The 16,228-nt window shown below is 35.0% G+C and overlaps 1 protein-coding gene and 2 long non-coding RNA genes across 5 annotated transcripts in view; 2 read left to right on the forward strand and 1 right to left on the reverse strand.

Annotated features, from left to right (window-relative positions):
- Positions 1-14,310, forward strand: part of LOC137716766 (disease resistance protein At4g27190-like) — a 55,799-nt gene extending 41,489 nt beyond the window's left edge. For 2 of the 3 annotated variants that reach the window (XM_068456149.1, XM_068456148.1), the window contains exons 2-3: positions 10,800-13,174; positions 13,464-14,310. In XM_068456149.1, coding sequence (XP_068312250.1) covers positions 10,802-13,174; positions 13,464-14,003 — 2,913 coding nt within the window. In that variant the 5' untranslated portion in view covers positions 10,800-10,801 and the 3' untranslated portion in view covers positions 14,004-14,310. Of the gene's footprint in view, positions 1-10,799; positions 13,375-13,463 lie in introns of those variants that run through there. The other variant, XM_068456150.1, reaches the window with a different exon arrangement.
- Positions 7,064-9,641, forward strand: LOC137716771 (uncharacterized). Its single transcript, XR_011065739.1, has 3 exons — positions 7,064-7,266; positions 8,274-8,416; positions 9,263-9,641. It is a non-coding gene; the product is annotated as an uncharacterized lncRNA (long non-coding RNA).
- Positions 14,311-14,858: 548 nt separating the features above from the next.
- On the reverse strand, positions 14,859-16,224 carry LOC137718614 (uncharacterized). The gene is made up of 5 exons (XR_011065902.1): positions 16,033-16,224; positions 15,493-15,568; positions 15,324-15,373; positions 15,172-15,202; positions 14,859-15,086 (listed from the first exon to the last, which is right to left on the reverse strand). It is a non-coding gene; the product is annotated as an uncharacterized lncRNA (long non-coding RNA).
- Positions 16,225-16,228: the final 4 nt, after the last annotated feature.

Raw genomic sequence — 16,228 nt, forward strand, 5'->3', positions numbered from 1 at the left:
GTTAAATTAGAGTCAGTCTCCTGCACACTTGCAGTTTCTTCATTGCAGCAAATTTTTTTTTTTTTTTCCTTTCTGGTTAAATTACACATAATATAAGACAATAATAACATTGATTCCCGACAATCATTAGAATTAAGGTACCATCATTTGATTAGTGCCCCATTTCCGTTATTTAAGCTAAAATCATGGAGTTTGTTGCACCTAAAAGAGGGAAAAGGATCCAAGCCGGATCCTTTTTTTGGGGATCCTATGGATCTCGTGATCGTGACCGTTTATCGTACATCGTGCGGTCAATTTTTGTTAGGTATTATTTATATTTAATTTTTAATTTTAAAATTTGAAATGATTTATGACAATATGATGTACGATGAATGGTTACAATCGCAGGATCCTTAGGATCCTCAGAAAAAGAATCCAGCAAAGATCTTTTTCCTTAAAAGAGGTTCACACTTCCTCAAATATTAAATGTTGTGATAGATTTTCTCCCAAAAAAATATTGAGAATTATCACTTTTTGTTGTTCTTCTGAGGGACATTTCATGACAATCTTATCTCCAACCCTAATTAACCAAATTACTTACACTTTTTGGGGCTAAACACCTTTTGAATAATCTTTAATACGTGAAGTGTGCTTTTACTTGTAGCCTACTATGGCACTGTCTGTGGTGTAATGTAATGGGAAGATGGGGGAGTACAAGAAACTCTAACAACCCCACAAATTTTATTTTTTTATTTTATGCGAGCAATAGTAAGGGAGAGAAAATTATACTTGAGAATATGAATACAGAGTAAATACTTTTACCCAATTGAACTATTGTTCTCTTGCAAAAACTCCATGACATTTTGTTTTGCTCTTCATTTTGTTTCGTGGGTAAGTGCTCTATGATTCGAGTTGCAAATCCAAGTTAAAAATGACACAACATTAAAGTTGGAACGAAAGACGCGAAATCATAAAAACAATATTTTACATTTGAAAGGTTCTAACTGTTACACCCCACCCTCGATTTATTAAAAATAGTTTTGGGTTTTTAGTTAAAAATGGTTTTTGGGTATTAATTGGTGAGCCCAAGAGGCCCACCCCCTGATTTGTATACCCCGGCATCTCTCTCTCTCTCTCTCTCTTCACTCTCAGTTTTCTCCTCCCTCACTTTCTTCTTTTTCTCTTTTTCCCCCGAGCCCCCTTTCTGTACTCTCTCATTCTCCCCGTGAACCAACCCACACACCCTCACTTCCACACCACATCAATGAAGACGACACCACCCCACCAGACCACCCTATGTCGAACCCAGCTACTACCGTCGAGCCAAGGAGCTCCGGCGAGGAACTGTGGTTTTCCCCGGCGAAGACCTTGCCGATATTAGTGAAGGTAATGTTCCAAAACCTTTTAAAACCTAGTAGATCGTGTTTTAGAAGTAAGTTAGGTTGTCTTTGAAGTTGGTTGGCGTATTTGAACGCAGAAAATGAACTAGGATCACTTTCCCTGATTTCGGCGAGAAACTTGTCACTTTTAAGCCAATTTCAGGCCAAACCACGAAGCGTTGGCATGCGTTCAAGGTATTAATCTCTTCATTCGCTACTACAAGTTTCCTTTTTGTTTCACCCGATTTCGTTGAGTATTGAAGAAGTTATATCCATTTGAATCTTACCCAGTTTCCGGCGACCTCTGCTGCTTTCGAGGCATTTTCTGAACAAACCACGGTGAGTTAGATATCGTGCAAGGTACCATTCTCTTCATCTCGTCGAGAACTATGATTTCCATTTTTGAATCACTCAATTTCATTGAATATTGACAAAGTTATGAACGTTTAAAATTTGTCTAAAATTCCGGCCAAAATCCTCCCTTCTTCTTCCCTCGAATTCGGCGACCCACAATCCAGTAAACCCAGGCCCTTTGGGCCATTTAGAACTCGGGCTTTAGGCTCGTTAAAGCCAACCCCCTTTTCTTTTTATTTATTTATTTTTCTAAAACCCAAAAGGCCTTGGGCCATCTTGGTTAGGGCCTTAGGCCCGTTCCATCTAAAACCCAAAACCCAAGGCCCAATCCGTGTCCCTGTAACCTTTTACCCCAGGCCTTTGGGCCAGCCTACCAAGCCTAGCAGCAAGCCCAGCCCAACCTGGTGCAATATTCTAAGGAATATTCTTTGAAATATTCTTGGAATATTCTCCAGAATATTCTTATATTTGACTTTTTGGAAATTTAACCAAGACCCTTCTTAGGGTAATTTGACATCTTGAATCCATTTATGAAGTTCGTTTTTCCAAATTCAATCGTTTGTGCAATTAATAGCGGCGATTCTATTATTCCTTGGCTCGGCTTTGTACTAACGGTGTACAGTGAGTGGACCCCTTCTAAAATGCATATTTTACTATTAGAAATGCATACATGAAAAACATGATTTAATGATTACGTTTTATGAGATAACATGCTTACTAAGGCTATTTTGAATTATTACTATTTTTCCTATAACCTGTGTTCTTTATAGAATATATGATGGATGATGATATAATATTTAGAACATGTTTAGAACACCTCTTTATAGTATAGATGATGAATGACTTTATACTATAAAGTTGCTTTTCAAATACATGTATGTTCAAGGATTTTGTACTTACCTAGTGGTCCCTATTCCGCTACGAGGCGAGGGATAGATTCCATCATGAGAGAGGTTACGATGTTGGCATAGGGCCTAAAGGTGATTTTCCTCTGGCAATTGGCATAGGGACGGGGAGTTAGCATGGGGCCTGAAGGAGATTTTCCTCTGGCAATTGGCACATGGACGGGGAGTTGGCATGGGGTCTGGAGTGAGATTGGACATTCCCTAGCGATTACGATATATACGAGATATATTTTGAGACATTGCACAGCATGCTAGGTTTCGGAAAACCTATTTTTATCATGATATATGTGTTTTCATAAAACCTGGGGGTTAGTATGTTGATAACTGTTTTATTACATCTATATCAACTTGATCCACTCATGTTTGTTTTGCGCCCCTTCAGGACTAGAATCGAGGCATACAATCCCAACATCAAGGCACTTCCACAACGGCATCTTCGAATCCTCTCGGTGTAGGACTCATTTTTTAATTCATTTAATTTTTATATAAGTTCTTTTAGTGTTCTAGATTAGATGTGTGCTCTAAACACGTTCCTGAAATGCATATTCATTATATTTTAAATTTATAAGTCTTATTTATTTCTTATTCTCAGCATTTACATTCAATAAATGGCTTTCGTCACCCTCGAGTGTCGGCCAGCATGTATCTACCCTAGTATTCGGGGAATATCGGGATCGGGGGCGTGTCACTAACAATCTTTGTAGATGTAGTAACATTATAGTCCAACAATATTCCTCTATATTAATAAATAAGAAGTCTTATGTTCAATTGATATAAATAACGAGTTCAATACTTATTTATGTATGGTATATTATAGCCCAAATTTTCACCTCAAAGTAAAATATCGTTGAAAAAAAAAAAAAAAAAAAAATCGCACTTGTCCCACTAACTCACCATTGGACCCCTCCCACTAACTCATCATTGTCCCTTTAGTGAAAAAGTTACATATTTGATCAAAATCTGTAAAACGTTATGTCCATGTATATTTATCGGTTATTCAAAACCAAACTAAATTTGGTTCTTTCAAAATTTTTGCAGGTTCAACTAAAACTTAGCATGCCAGAGTGCACATATAAGTAAACTACAAGAAAGACTCTGAAAAGAAGACATATACATATAAATATGAAACATAGTAACTGATTATAGCAGCTTGAATCATTCCTATATATACATAGATGGCTTCCTAAAATATCACAAAAATTTGAGTTTCTATGGCTACATTGGAACCGATCGTTCCTTTTTTCCGATCTCATCCGTTAAATTTGATGTTTTTATAAATTTAAAATTTAAAATTAAATAATTTAAAATAAAAACCGTTGGATCAACTAACAACGGGGATAAATGAGGCCCGATCATCAAGTAATGCAATTGGGATTGCACATGGGCGACCGACAAGTGACAACCTATCAGGCTGGGCCCCACTTCCCTCATCCCGTCCCATTTTCCTTCACATTTGGCCAGTTTCCTTCGATCATGCGTGTCAATGATTGTTGTTCCCACTATGGCACTATCAGTGTGGGGTATTTTAATAGTAAGATGGAGGAGTACAAGATGAAACTCTATCAGCATAAGTGGATATTAAAATATCCACATAAGCTATAACAGTAATAAAAAATCGCACTAATATTTTCCAATCGAAATGTTGATTCTTATGTTACGTTGACATGGATTGACAGCATAGAGATTGCTGTTAAATTTGATAGCAGCTTCAAATATATTTTTTATTAATTTTTTTATGGGAAACGCTGAAACTGAAGGCAAACGAAGAAGCCAGGAAGACCGAAGCTTGAATTTTGGAAAACCAGAGAGAGAACAGAGAAGAAACGTAGAAAGCCAAACGCAGAAGCCAGAAAGCACAAACTTGCTTCCCAAAAGACGTGAAAGGCTTGGCAGCTGACCAGGCGCAAATGAGCGAGTTGGCGACTCGAACGTGATGGAAAATAGCGGGGGCCTTTTTGGTGGCGGCGCCGGTTGTCGGTTGCTGGGAGGGGTCGTCGGTTTCGTCGGCGCAGAGTTTTTGGATGTCTTTGAAAGAGGAGAAGGAGAAGGGGGAGGATGAGGATGACGTGCCATAAATTTGAACTATTGATTTGCTCCACGGAGGTTGGGATCAGAAGTTGGATTTTAGCAAAACCCAGACGAAGAATTGCACAAAGATTGAAACTTTATGAACTGGGTTGAAGAAACAGTGTAATAAAATAAAAAGAAAAGAAAATAGTGTAATAAAATAATATTTAATTTGACAGGTGGAGAGCAAAATTTTAAAAGATATCAAAATGTCACATAGACCGTCAAATTTAAATTTTATGTTTAAATTTTGAAATCTTCTTTGAAGATACTCTAAGGACATCTCTAAAGGAGATGTCAAAATTACCACATAGGTATATAATAATAAAAATTAACAGCAAACTTTCTCTAAATAAGCATTCAATTTCCTACTTGAGTCAATTGAAGGCAAAACGTTTTGCTGTCAATTTGATAGCCACTGTTAAATCCATTTAATATTTTTTAATAGATTTAATGGAAATATAATAAATGTGGTTGTGTATTTTAAAATTTTGATTGGTTACCTCATAAAGTGATTAAAAATATTTAAAATGACATTATTATTTAACATATCAATTGAATAAAAAAATTGTACAAATTACCACATAAGTCATTAAATATCAATTTAATATTTTAAATTTGACATTTTCTTTTGAGATGCTCTAACAACCCCACAAATTTTATTCTTCTATCTTGTACGAGCGATATTGAGGGAGAGAAAATTATACTTGAGATTTTGAATACAAAATAAATACTTTTAATCAACTGAACTATTGTTCCCTTACATAAACTCCATGACATTTTGTTTTGCTCTTCCTTTTGTTTCGTGGGTAAGTGCTCTATTATTTGAGTTGCAAACCTAAGCTAAAAATGACACAACATTAAAAGGTCTAATGATCTTTGTATATGTAGTAACATATTCCAGTGATATTTTTCTACATTAGTAAATAAAAAAATCTCATGTTTGACTAACATAAATAACAAGTTCAATACCTAATTATGTATAAAATATTATCTTGTTTAGCCTAAATTCCTTCTTCAAAGTAAAATATCACTGTAAAAAAAAGCCCTCAAAATTCCTGTGGGTTCAGCTAAAACAATAAAACTTAGCATTGCCAGAGTGCACATATGAGTAAACTGCAAGAAAAACTCTGAAAAGCTGACATATACATATAAATATGAAACAAAAAATTGAGTTTCTAAGGCTACATTGGAAGAGATCGTTCCTATTCTAGTATACCCATTTAGGGAAAGTGATTATTTCCGGATTCCTTTCATCAAATCCTCATAAGACATCAATCCGGATTCTTGAAATTTAATTCAACAGTTAAAATTGTTATAATTTTTAATAGAGCTCCCTATTTTTAACCATTAAATCAAATTTCAAAGATCCGAATTGATAGCTTATGAGGCTTTGGTGGAATCGTGGAAAGGATCCGGAGAAGATCCACTTTCTCCCATTTAGGACCCTGAGATGTTGACCAAAGATTTAGATCTAGGCATATAATTGCAGTTTCTTCATTGCAACAACTTTATATATATATATATATATATATATATATATATATAACCAAAAGTATAAAAAAAATTTAGTTTTAATGAAAAATGACTAATAAAGGTGTAATGAATAGCACCAAGGAAATGTAAAAATATGATTTTTCGTTAAAAGTGAACAGTACATAAGTGTTTCGTTAAAACTCTTTTCTTTTCTTTCTTTCTTTATGTTTGTTTACTTCAAAGAAAGAGCATCAGAACGGAATTGGATCCTCTCCAGAGCAATGCCTCGGGATCCTACTGACTGGATAACATGGACCATTGGATTTTGATCCAACGGCTATAATTATTATAATTTTAGAGGGATCCTCCTGTTAATAAAAAAGAAAAAAAAAACTTAGTGAAAACAGGATTCATGTCTCATATATCTTTATACCAAAGCAAGATTTAGTTGTCAAAAAAAAAAAAAAAAAGTCTCATATTAGATCTCTTTTTTTTATAGTTTAATTTATCATATTCAACCTCACTAGTTAGATTTAATGTATTTATAAAATTTAAAATTAATAATTAATAATTTTGAATCAGGACCGTCCAGATCAATGTCATACGACCAAAATAATGCAATTGGAATTGCACATGGATGGCCGACAACCCATCAAGCAGGGCCCCACTTCTCTCATCATGTGCCCTTTCCTTCCCTTCTGGCGAGTTTCCTTCCTTTCAATGGGTCAATAATGCATGTCAATCATGCGCGTTTCCATACCTTTTTTCACAGTTTCCACGCGTCCATCACCTATTTCCTTTTTTTTCGTTGTTGTACCGAAACTGCCCTCCAGCTGGATCTCCGGAATTGGGTTAATGGTTCTCTGTACCACGCCTCACTTAATCTCTCGTTACACACAGACTCCTCCATCTTCCTACTGTCACTCTCTCTCATCCCTCACAACTCTCTGCCTCTCCTCCCATCTGTCCCCCTCTGCAACTCTCCCTTCTCCCTCTCGGCAAAACCTACCGTATCACCTCCAAACACCACCCAAACTCACCCAAAACTCAATGGGCTCAAGGCGGTGGAGAAGTGGGTTAATGGTTCTGTGTTCTTCTTGATAATTGTATGTGTTTATGCCCTCATGATATTATGAGATGTCATGGGATTGTTTGTGATCCGATTAAATACATCGCAATAAGGATAATAGTTCATATTTTTTATGAGGGATAATGGCTATGTTTTTTTACGGTGAATTGTCGAGTGTTACGTGCACGTATTCAATTCAGAATTTAAAATTTTTTAATGTATTTTTATGTAGTTTAATTGATTTGTAGAGATTTCTTATAAATTTTGATTTAATTTTTTTAAAATTTTATGGAAGATGTGAGATTTATGAATGCTTAAAATTCTCTCAAATTTTCTATAATTTCTCAACTTTTTCAATTCTTTAAAATCAATTTCTAATTTGTAATTGAATACACTTAGAAAATAAAAATTTTATTAAGATCCTAATTGAATACAATCGGATTTTAAGAATTTTATTAACCTATCATAAAATCATGATTGGATATGTTGAATTTTATACAATTACTTTAAATTTTAATTGAATACCCTTAAATTACATATTTGATCGTCCTCTAATCAAGATAATCTAATGTGAACAATGAAGCAAAATCCGTTGAAAAAAATGTTCTCAAATTCGATTTTTTCCTCAATGGTTTCAATTAATTAATATTTTACGTTAATAGTTACCAATCTATTTGTCCTGAGATATTTCAACTTTTCTGATACAGATTTACCAATATAATCTTATCAACTTTTTTATAATTCTTAAGTCACTTGATGATTAAGTCGTTTAGAAGTGTTTTCCCCATGTTTTTATAAAAAAAATTTCAAATTTTAGATTTTAATTCATCTGATCTTACGACAGAAAATTATAAAAATATTTGAGAAGTAAAAGAATTTTCATGTTAAGTATATGATTGTGTTGTACCACCATGATTAGTTTTATTAAATAAGATATATATTTAATCTGCTTTAATTTGTATTTAATAGAAATAATTGTTTTGATAAATGTGAATATATTGTCTGCATGCTTAATAACAAATTATTTGCATTTTTTGGTGCCAGCTATTCTCAACTCCATTGGTAGTGACACACAAGAACACTGAAGCAAATTATTCTCTCCATAGTGCTCAAGTTGATGACAGCTGGCATGCTAATGCTATTTTCCAACAAAACATTATTTAAACTATTTTTTTAAGATAAACAAGGTGATTGCTAGTGTTGTAGTGTAACACTAATTTGGGAATTTCATTTTTTTTCTCCTTCTTTGATTTTATTTTTTCATTCATCATTCCTTTCATCAGATATGCTTTTCAGCATTGTTACAGGATTCAGTTTTTTTGGAATTCATGGATAATTTTTATTTATTTTTAAAAGGATCTATTTTGAAGGCTGGAAAGATTCACTGAGACATTTCAGTTTCTTCCTAGTCACAGTTAAGCAGCACAGTCAAGCAGACTCACTAACTATATTTCTGCAATATATTTCACACTTTTTAGTTTTCTTAGCTCAGTGAATATGTTATTTACTGCATTCTCTGCCTTTTTTTCTTTTGAAAAAAATTGTTTTCTTATGAATTAATAATAAATAAAAATCTGAGAACACAATTTTTGGAAAGAACAGTGTAAGTATACAACCGATATTATTAATTGTATGTAAAAATTGATTAAAAAAACTATGAATGTATCAATACATTATATGAGTCACCAACTTTTACCAAATCAATAACTTACAACTAAGAATGTGAGTAAATTTTGGTATAAGTGTTATACAAGTGTTGTTTTATAAAAATTGTACGCAAGTCTATTCTGCTCAAGATTATAACATGAAAAACACATTTGTGGAGTTTGTTTTGTTTAAATTTAGGAGTTTTGTGATTTTGAGATTTATAAATATCATAATTTTAATCTGTGAATTTTTTAATTCAGATTATTTTATACATTCTGATGAGAGAGTGAGTTGAAATAGTGATTTGTTTTTTTTCATTGTATATAGGCAGAAGTTGGTTCATGGTTGAATTAACAGTTATATATTTTCCAATTCCATGTTTGTAGATAATAACGATGCACTCATACAACGTTCTCTATCTAGCTAAGAATGTTGGTAGTGGTGAAGTCCTGCTGAATTGCTAAAAAAAGGTCCTCTCCAATTGGTTTGAACTAAACTCCAGTCCCAAAACAAAACCAAAAAAAAACCACTAGGTAACCACACTATCCTTATTTTCTTTGTAGTATAATTCTGTTGTCATATAAAATTGCTTCATGTGTTTCAATATTTTTCTTTCCTTGCCTAGGGTGCTTCCTTAACAATCAACAAATACTGGACAAAAGTTTTTAGCGTTGAAGCAAATTTTTTTTGCTTGTTTTGGCATACTCTTTGTATCTTCGAAATACGATCTCTCTTACAATTTTTAATCATGTAGCAACGCGTGGGCAAAACTTTTTAATCCATCCTAAGTACCAGTTTTACATATGGTTTAGGGTCGGTTTGATAATCATTTCATTTAGCTTTAGGATACACATGTTAAATTAGAATGAAGAAAATCAGAGAAATATAGAGATGAAATGCTTGAGCTAATAGTAGCAGCTCAACATCCTTCATGCATTCATATCTCTTCTCCTTCACTACCAAACAAAGACAAAGAAAAACTAATTTGGTGCATACACTTGTCTAATGAAACCAAGTCCCCACCTAGTTCACTAACAACAAAGTAACACTAGCAGCTACATAACACTAGCCTTATGGAATTCAAGCAAACAAACACATACAAATTTTTTGTGTTCCAAGATGTAGGATCAAAACCAAATCTCATTTAGCTCCCCATTCATTGGTTGGTTTTAGCTTTCAGGGAATTACTTAAATAATGGAATATAAAATTGACTTTTTGTCAAGCCCTGCTCTAATTGAAATCCAAAAAATAGGGAGAAAAGTGGAGAGTGTTGTAAAATTTTAGATATAATTATATGTATTATTGTTGTGGCTATTTGATGATGAAGATGTTTCTTGGTTGGTTGGAATTGAAGCAAGGCCATTAGACATATAACCTTTCAAAGGAATTAGGAATCGGGTTATTTATCTTTCATAAAATGATGTATGTCGATTGGAAGTTTTTAAACAAATAAATGTGTTTTTTACAAATCTGAAAACACAAATGGAAAAGCCATTTAAACAAACTGACATGACCTTATAAGAACGGTAAGCGTTCTTACCGTTTGCTCATCAGATTTCTTAGAATCCAATATGATTATTCAAGAAAATGTGAGAGAGTACTATGATGTTTATACAAGTATAGGTACAAATGTATCCCACACTAGTTTCAGTATGAATGTATCCCACACAATGTAATTAATATTCGAAAATTACAATTAAATGCCAAGAAACTAGAGTTAGTTTCTAATTTTAGACAATGTTTTATTCAAAAAGTAATCTTTTTCCAGAAGTGGAATAGAATTTTCTGTTTTTCATAATACACTTTGAAATGTAATGTGTTTATTTATAAGTTGTTGAAAGATCATAACTCATAAGTCAATTAGAAAAGAAAAGTATTTCTTGAGATCCCTTTCTTCTAATTTAATTTGTATTCATCAGCAGGCATGGAGATTGTTAGTCTAATTGTCGGAATAGTTGACAAGTATGCAGTTGAACCAGCTATACGCCAAGTGGGTTACCTAACTCACTGCAAAAGCAAACTTGAGAAACTACAGACTGAAGTGGACAAATTAAGTGCCGCTAGAGAGCGGCTAGTGCTCAAGGTTGTAGAAGCTGAAGAAAGAGGTGAAACAATCCACACTGACGTACAGAACTGGCGGAAAGACGCGGAAAAGATCACCGAGGAGGAGAACGAATTACGGAAGCCTGATACTCAAGCAAAGATGAGCTGTCTCCGTGGGGTTTGTCCAAACCCGGTGCTCCGATACAAGCTTGGCAGGACATCAACAAAGTTGAAGCAGGCGGTTGTTAACCTCTACGCAAAAAAAGATTTCGCTAGCATTTCATACAATGTCCGCCCACAAGATGTATCCGTGGTATCTGACAAACATTATGAGGCATTTGATTCGAGGAATTTAACTGTCAAGAAGATCATGGATGAACTGAGAATTCCTAATACCGACCTGATTATGGTGTATGGTATTGGAGGCGTGGGGAAGACCACACTGGTTGAACAAGTCCTTAGGCAAGCTGTAAAAGAAAAGTTATTTGCTGATGCGGTTATGGTAAGAAGTGTGCAAAATCCGGACCTTGAAGGAATTCAAAAAGAAATTGCGAGAAAGTTGGGTATGGAAGTTCAAGAAAGCGAAACTATGTCAGTAAGAGCACTTCATCTATGTGACAGGGTAAAAGACAAGAAAGTTCTTGTAATTTTAGACAACATTTGGGAAAGCATTGACTTGGAGGCGGTAGGACTTCCTTGTCTGCCGAATTGTAGAATACTTTTGACATCCAGAACTCGAAAACTGCTATCCTCAGACAAGCGGTTGCAAAAAGACTTTGAGCTTCGAGTTTTAAACGAGAAAGAAGCTTGGCGTTTATTTGAGGCGAAAGCAGGTGATGTTGTTAAAAATCCCGACATACGAACTGTGGCAACCGATGTCGCCAAAAAATGCGGAGGTTTGCCACTTTTGGTTGTCACAGTCGCAAGCTCTTTAAGAAATAGAAGTACTTTACCACTATGGAAGAATGCCTTCAGTCGCCTAAAAGTGTTTGACAACGAAGACCCAGCGGAACAAGAAGCATACTCGGCTTTAGAGTGGAGTTACAATCAATTGGATGATCCCAAGCTGAAGCGACTATTCTTGATCTGTGGAATTATGGTAAATCATAGCGTATACACTAATCTGACAGACTTGTTGAAACATACAATTGGTTTGGGTTTGTTTAAGAACTTCGATTCGGTGGAGGAAGCACGACATGCATTGCACGCGTGGATTGAAGAGCTTAAAGATTCTGGTCTGTTACTCGACACCGAGAACAATACATTAATCACAATGCATGATTTGTTACGTGATGTTGCCATCTCGATTGCATCCAAAGGCCACCGTGCCTTACTAAGAGCAGAAGGAGATGTCTTGAAGGAATGGCCAAACAATAAGGATTTTTCTGAAAATTGCACAATGATCTCTTTGTCTTGCAAAAACATCCCTAGGCTTCCTGAAGTTTTGAAATGCCAACAACTGGAGTATTTTTTTTTGCACTTTAATGGTGACTTGCTTGAAATCCCAGGTAACTTCTTTGAGGATATGAAAGAGCTTAAAGTTATGGATTTAACCAGTCCGCGTATTTCGTCGCTGCCTCCATCTCTTCTGCTCCTAGAAAATCTTCGAACATTGTGTTTGGATAATTGCGTGTTGGGAGACATAACTCTAGTCGGACAGCTATTGCAACTAGAAATTCTCAGCTTTATACAATCGAAGTTTGAAGAGTTGCCTGAAGAAATAGGGAAATTGACTCGTCTTCGACTGCTGGATTTAAGCTGGTGCTCTAAACTCAAAGTGATTTCACCTAATGTTATATCACGTTTGACAAGTCTAGAAGACTTGAGAATGAAAGACAGCTTCAACGGATGGGTGCCCGAAGGAGTAACCGGAGAAAGAAGTAATGCTAGCCTTTCAGAAATGAAGGACTTGCCTCTTTTAGCTGCATTAAGCATACATGTTCCACATGCTGGCAGTATTCCGAGGGACTTGTTCACTGACAAGTTAAAAAGATACCAAATATTAATCGGTGCTTCGTGGGAATGGTACGATGCGGATGAAACCCTCAACACATTGAAGCTAAAGCTCCCAACTGGCTGTGAATTGGACAATGGTCAAGAAATGTTGTTGAAGAGATCATGTGAAAATTTGTATTTGGATGGGTCGGAGGGAGCTGATAATGTTGTGTACCACTCAAGTAGTGAAGATTTTCAACAACTCAAGCATCTCCATGTCCAAAACAATGCCCAATATACACATATCATTACTGAGGAGGTATGCCACTAGTGTCATTCTTTCCCATTTATGCCATTAGTACTTGTTGTTTTATTTTTATTCGAGCGATATAATTTACAAAGAAAAATGATACAACCACCATAGAAATCCTAGATTTTATGTGGCTAAATTTACATATATTTGATCATTTGAAGTGATTCATTTTATCTAGTGCGTATTAAGAAATATTTGTTGGTATAATTTTTTTTATCTAAAGATACCATTTGACTAGATAATAACAATTAATATGAATTCTCTTCTCTTAAAATGGAATGTACAAATACTGCAGGTTGTGTTGCGAAACTTAACAACCTTGGTGGTGCGTGATTGTAATAGTTTAACTTTTGTGTTATCGTCTTCCATGGCTGGAAATCGTGTATCAATGGAAGAGATAGTGTCAACAAAAGAATATGGTTGTTCTGCATTGAAGGATATAGGGTCATCTGCTATTCCCTTCCAGAATTTAACAATTTTGGTAGTAGTTCGTTGTCACAGCTTGAAATATTTAGCAACATATACGATAGCCAAAACTTTAAAGCGGCTAAGAACAATGATCGTTGGGAGTTGTGAAAGAATGACAGAAATAGGGGCAACGACATCAGATGGAGATGATGCAGGAAATGATGGTGAGATTTCTTTTTGCCAGTTGGAAAGTTTGAACCTTTCCTGTCTACCAAGTCTGCAAGATTTCTTCTCTGGAAATTGCATTGTCAAATTCCCATCCTTGAAAGCTGTAAATATATATGAATGCCCTAAGTTGAAGATTAACAGCTTTGAGTGGAAGAGTTCCCCAGAACTACAAGGAGTACAGATAACAGAACATTATTGACGGTGGTGATGAGGTTGAAGATGATGACTGTTGATGCAGATGATGGTGTTGGTGAGGGTGACGATGTTAATGATGACGGAAGCTATGATGATTCTAACAAGGAGAGCGAAGGTGATGCAGATGTTGCTGATGGATCGTGGTGGTCGTGGCAAAACTACACTCAATACATATAAAGAATTAACTTTGCTGCATAGTTAGTTCTCTTGTTAACATGTTTGTTATTTCTGTGTGTAATGGTTTTGGGTTTTAACCAAGACAATCTTCTGCCCATTTTAAATTAAATTTCGAATAATTTAAAATAATTTTTTGCTTGATTTTTAGTGTACCCGCCCGTTATTGCGGTGTTTGAAATATTGTTGAAGGTGTAGACAGTAAATTGACTCCTTTGAAATCTTTAATTCACTTTGATCCACACCCAATCATTTCTTTTTTTTCCTCTACTTTTTGCACAGATATTTGTCTCTTAATAATATTGTACAATTAATCTATTCAATGTCAAACCTAAAAATGATTAGAAACTAAACTTCACGTGCTGAATTGATTGGAACTAAAATTGGCAATATAGCGATCAAATGTTAATGATACAGCAATAATATTTTGAAGATAAAACGATCAAACGTTAACAACACATTAAAAAAATCTTTCATTTGTACAATTGAGATTTGACTTTGAGAAAAGATCCGTTTGACCATTCTTTTTTTAGGTCCAAGTACTATCCGTGTGATCTAAGTAGTGTTGGTTCTTGGTACAACTATTTGGGAATATAGAAACATTTCGTAAAACAAAGAAGGCGTTCAGCAAATACATAAAATTGAGTGAAATCGGAAGTTGAAACACGAAGGACAAACCAAAATCTTCACCTTACCTTTGCTTTCTCCCATTAGAATTTTCTTTGCCTTCTCGCATAACATTCACAATAGTAACACCGCCCGACAGTGTTATGATCACAAAATGATAAACAACATACTAAACGGAAGTGATGGTTTGAATCTGGAATCAATGCATACCTGTAAAGCTGATTTAAAATTGGTTATGCTTTTCCCATGCTCGTAACATTTATCATTTGCAATCGGTAAAATTTTCCTGATAAAGGGAAAGCAAGGAGAGTAATTTATAAGCAAAGTTGACAGACAAAACAGTTCGATGCACAGAGAGAGAGAGAACTTACATCAGCTGTGCTCTCAAATACGTATGGTAATCTGCATACGAAGAAGCAGTTCTAAATCATCCATTCAGGCCATTAAAACAGTTATAACATCATCTGCACCGGTGAAGCAAATTCTATGGAACGAAACTTGAAATGAAATGCATATAGATTACCTTAAATTCAGATTCTATGAATTTGCATTTGACTCCAACCAACATGCATGCTTAGAGGATATATACCATCAAGTATAACAGTCAGTAGACGCTCATACCACCACCAGCACATACAAACACAAAAATGCAAACAGAATTTTGATGAGGCTCGGTAATTATAAAATATCACCTGTGTTTCGTTCTCAGCAACATTGTCTTGTGAGGAATAGCAACTTTTATGGTTCCGCTCAAGAATTTTGTTCATACTGATCAAAGCGGGAAAACAGTCAAACATTTTAAAGTTATAAATTAGAGGTAATAGATAAATAAAGATAGAGAAATCCGAGTGCGAGATGATAGATGAAATCAGATTGAATAGATCAACTGGTGTTAAGACTGTTTGGATTTTACCATGCGTACATACAAAGAAGTTTTGAAAACCCAAAACAAACCGACAGAACTGAAAATGGCTGATCTAATCAATTTCAGATGTCACAAGAATCCACGGATCACTGCAAAACCAACCCAATAATACAATAACAAAACAAATTCAACAATCCCAAAACTCAAATTCTGACGCAATCAAATTAATCCCCTGCCTAGCCTACTAATTTCTCCAAAATTAAAACCCTACATGAAAAATTAATGCCCATATCCCCAATTTGTAAATCCCTAATTCAAAAGCCCGATGTCACTCCCTAATTCGTTTTATAAATAAGAAATTGCTTACCTTAATGGCTTGAACGCCGGAGATAGAGCAGAGAGGATTGTGTTCGACGGCATGGCACGGTACGGTGCGCCGCGGTTCGTATGGAAACAGCTCGTCGGAATTCGAAGACCCAGACCCCAGCAGCTTAACACTTGAAATTGATTTGTTGGTTTCAAACTTCGATTGTGTGGGAATTCTCTTCGTTGATAAGAGGGTT

The sequence above is a fragment of the Pyrus communis genome, chromosome 15, assembly GCF_963583255.1.
Source record: "Pyrus communis chromosome 15, drPyrComm1.1, whole genome shotgun sequence".
NCBI lineage: Eukaryota > Viridiplantae > Streptophyta > Magnoliopsida > Rosales > Rosaceae > Pyrus > Pyrus communis.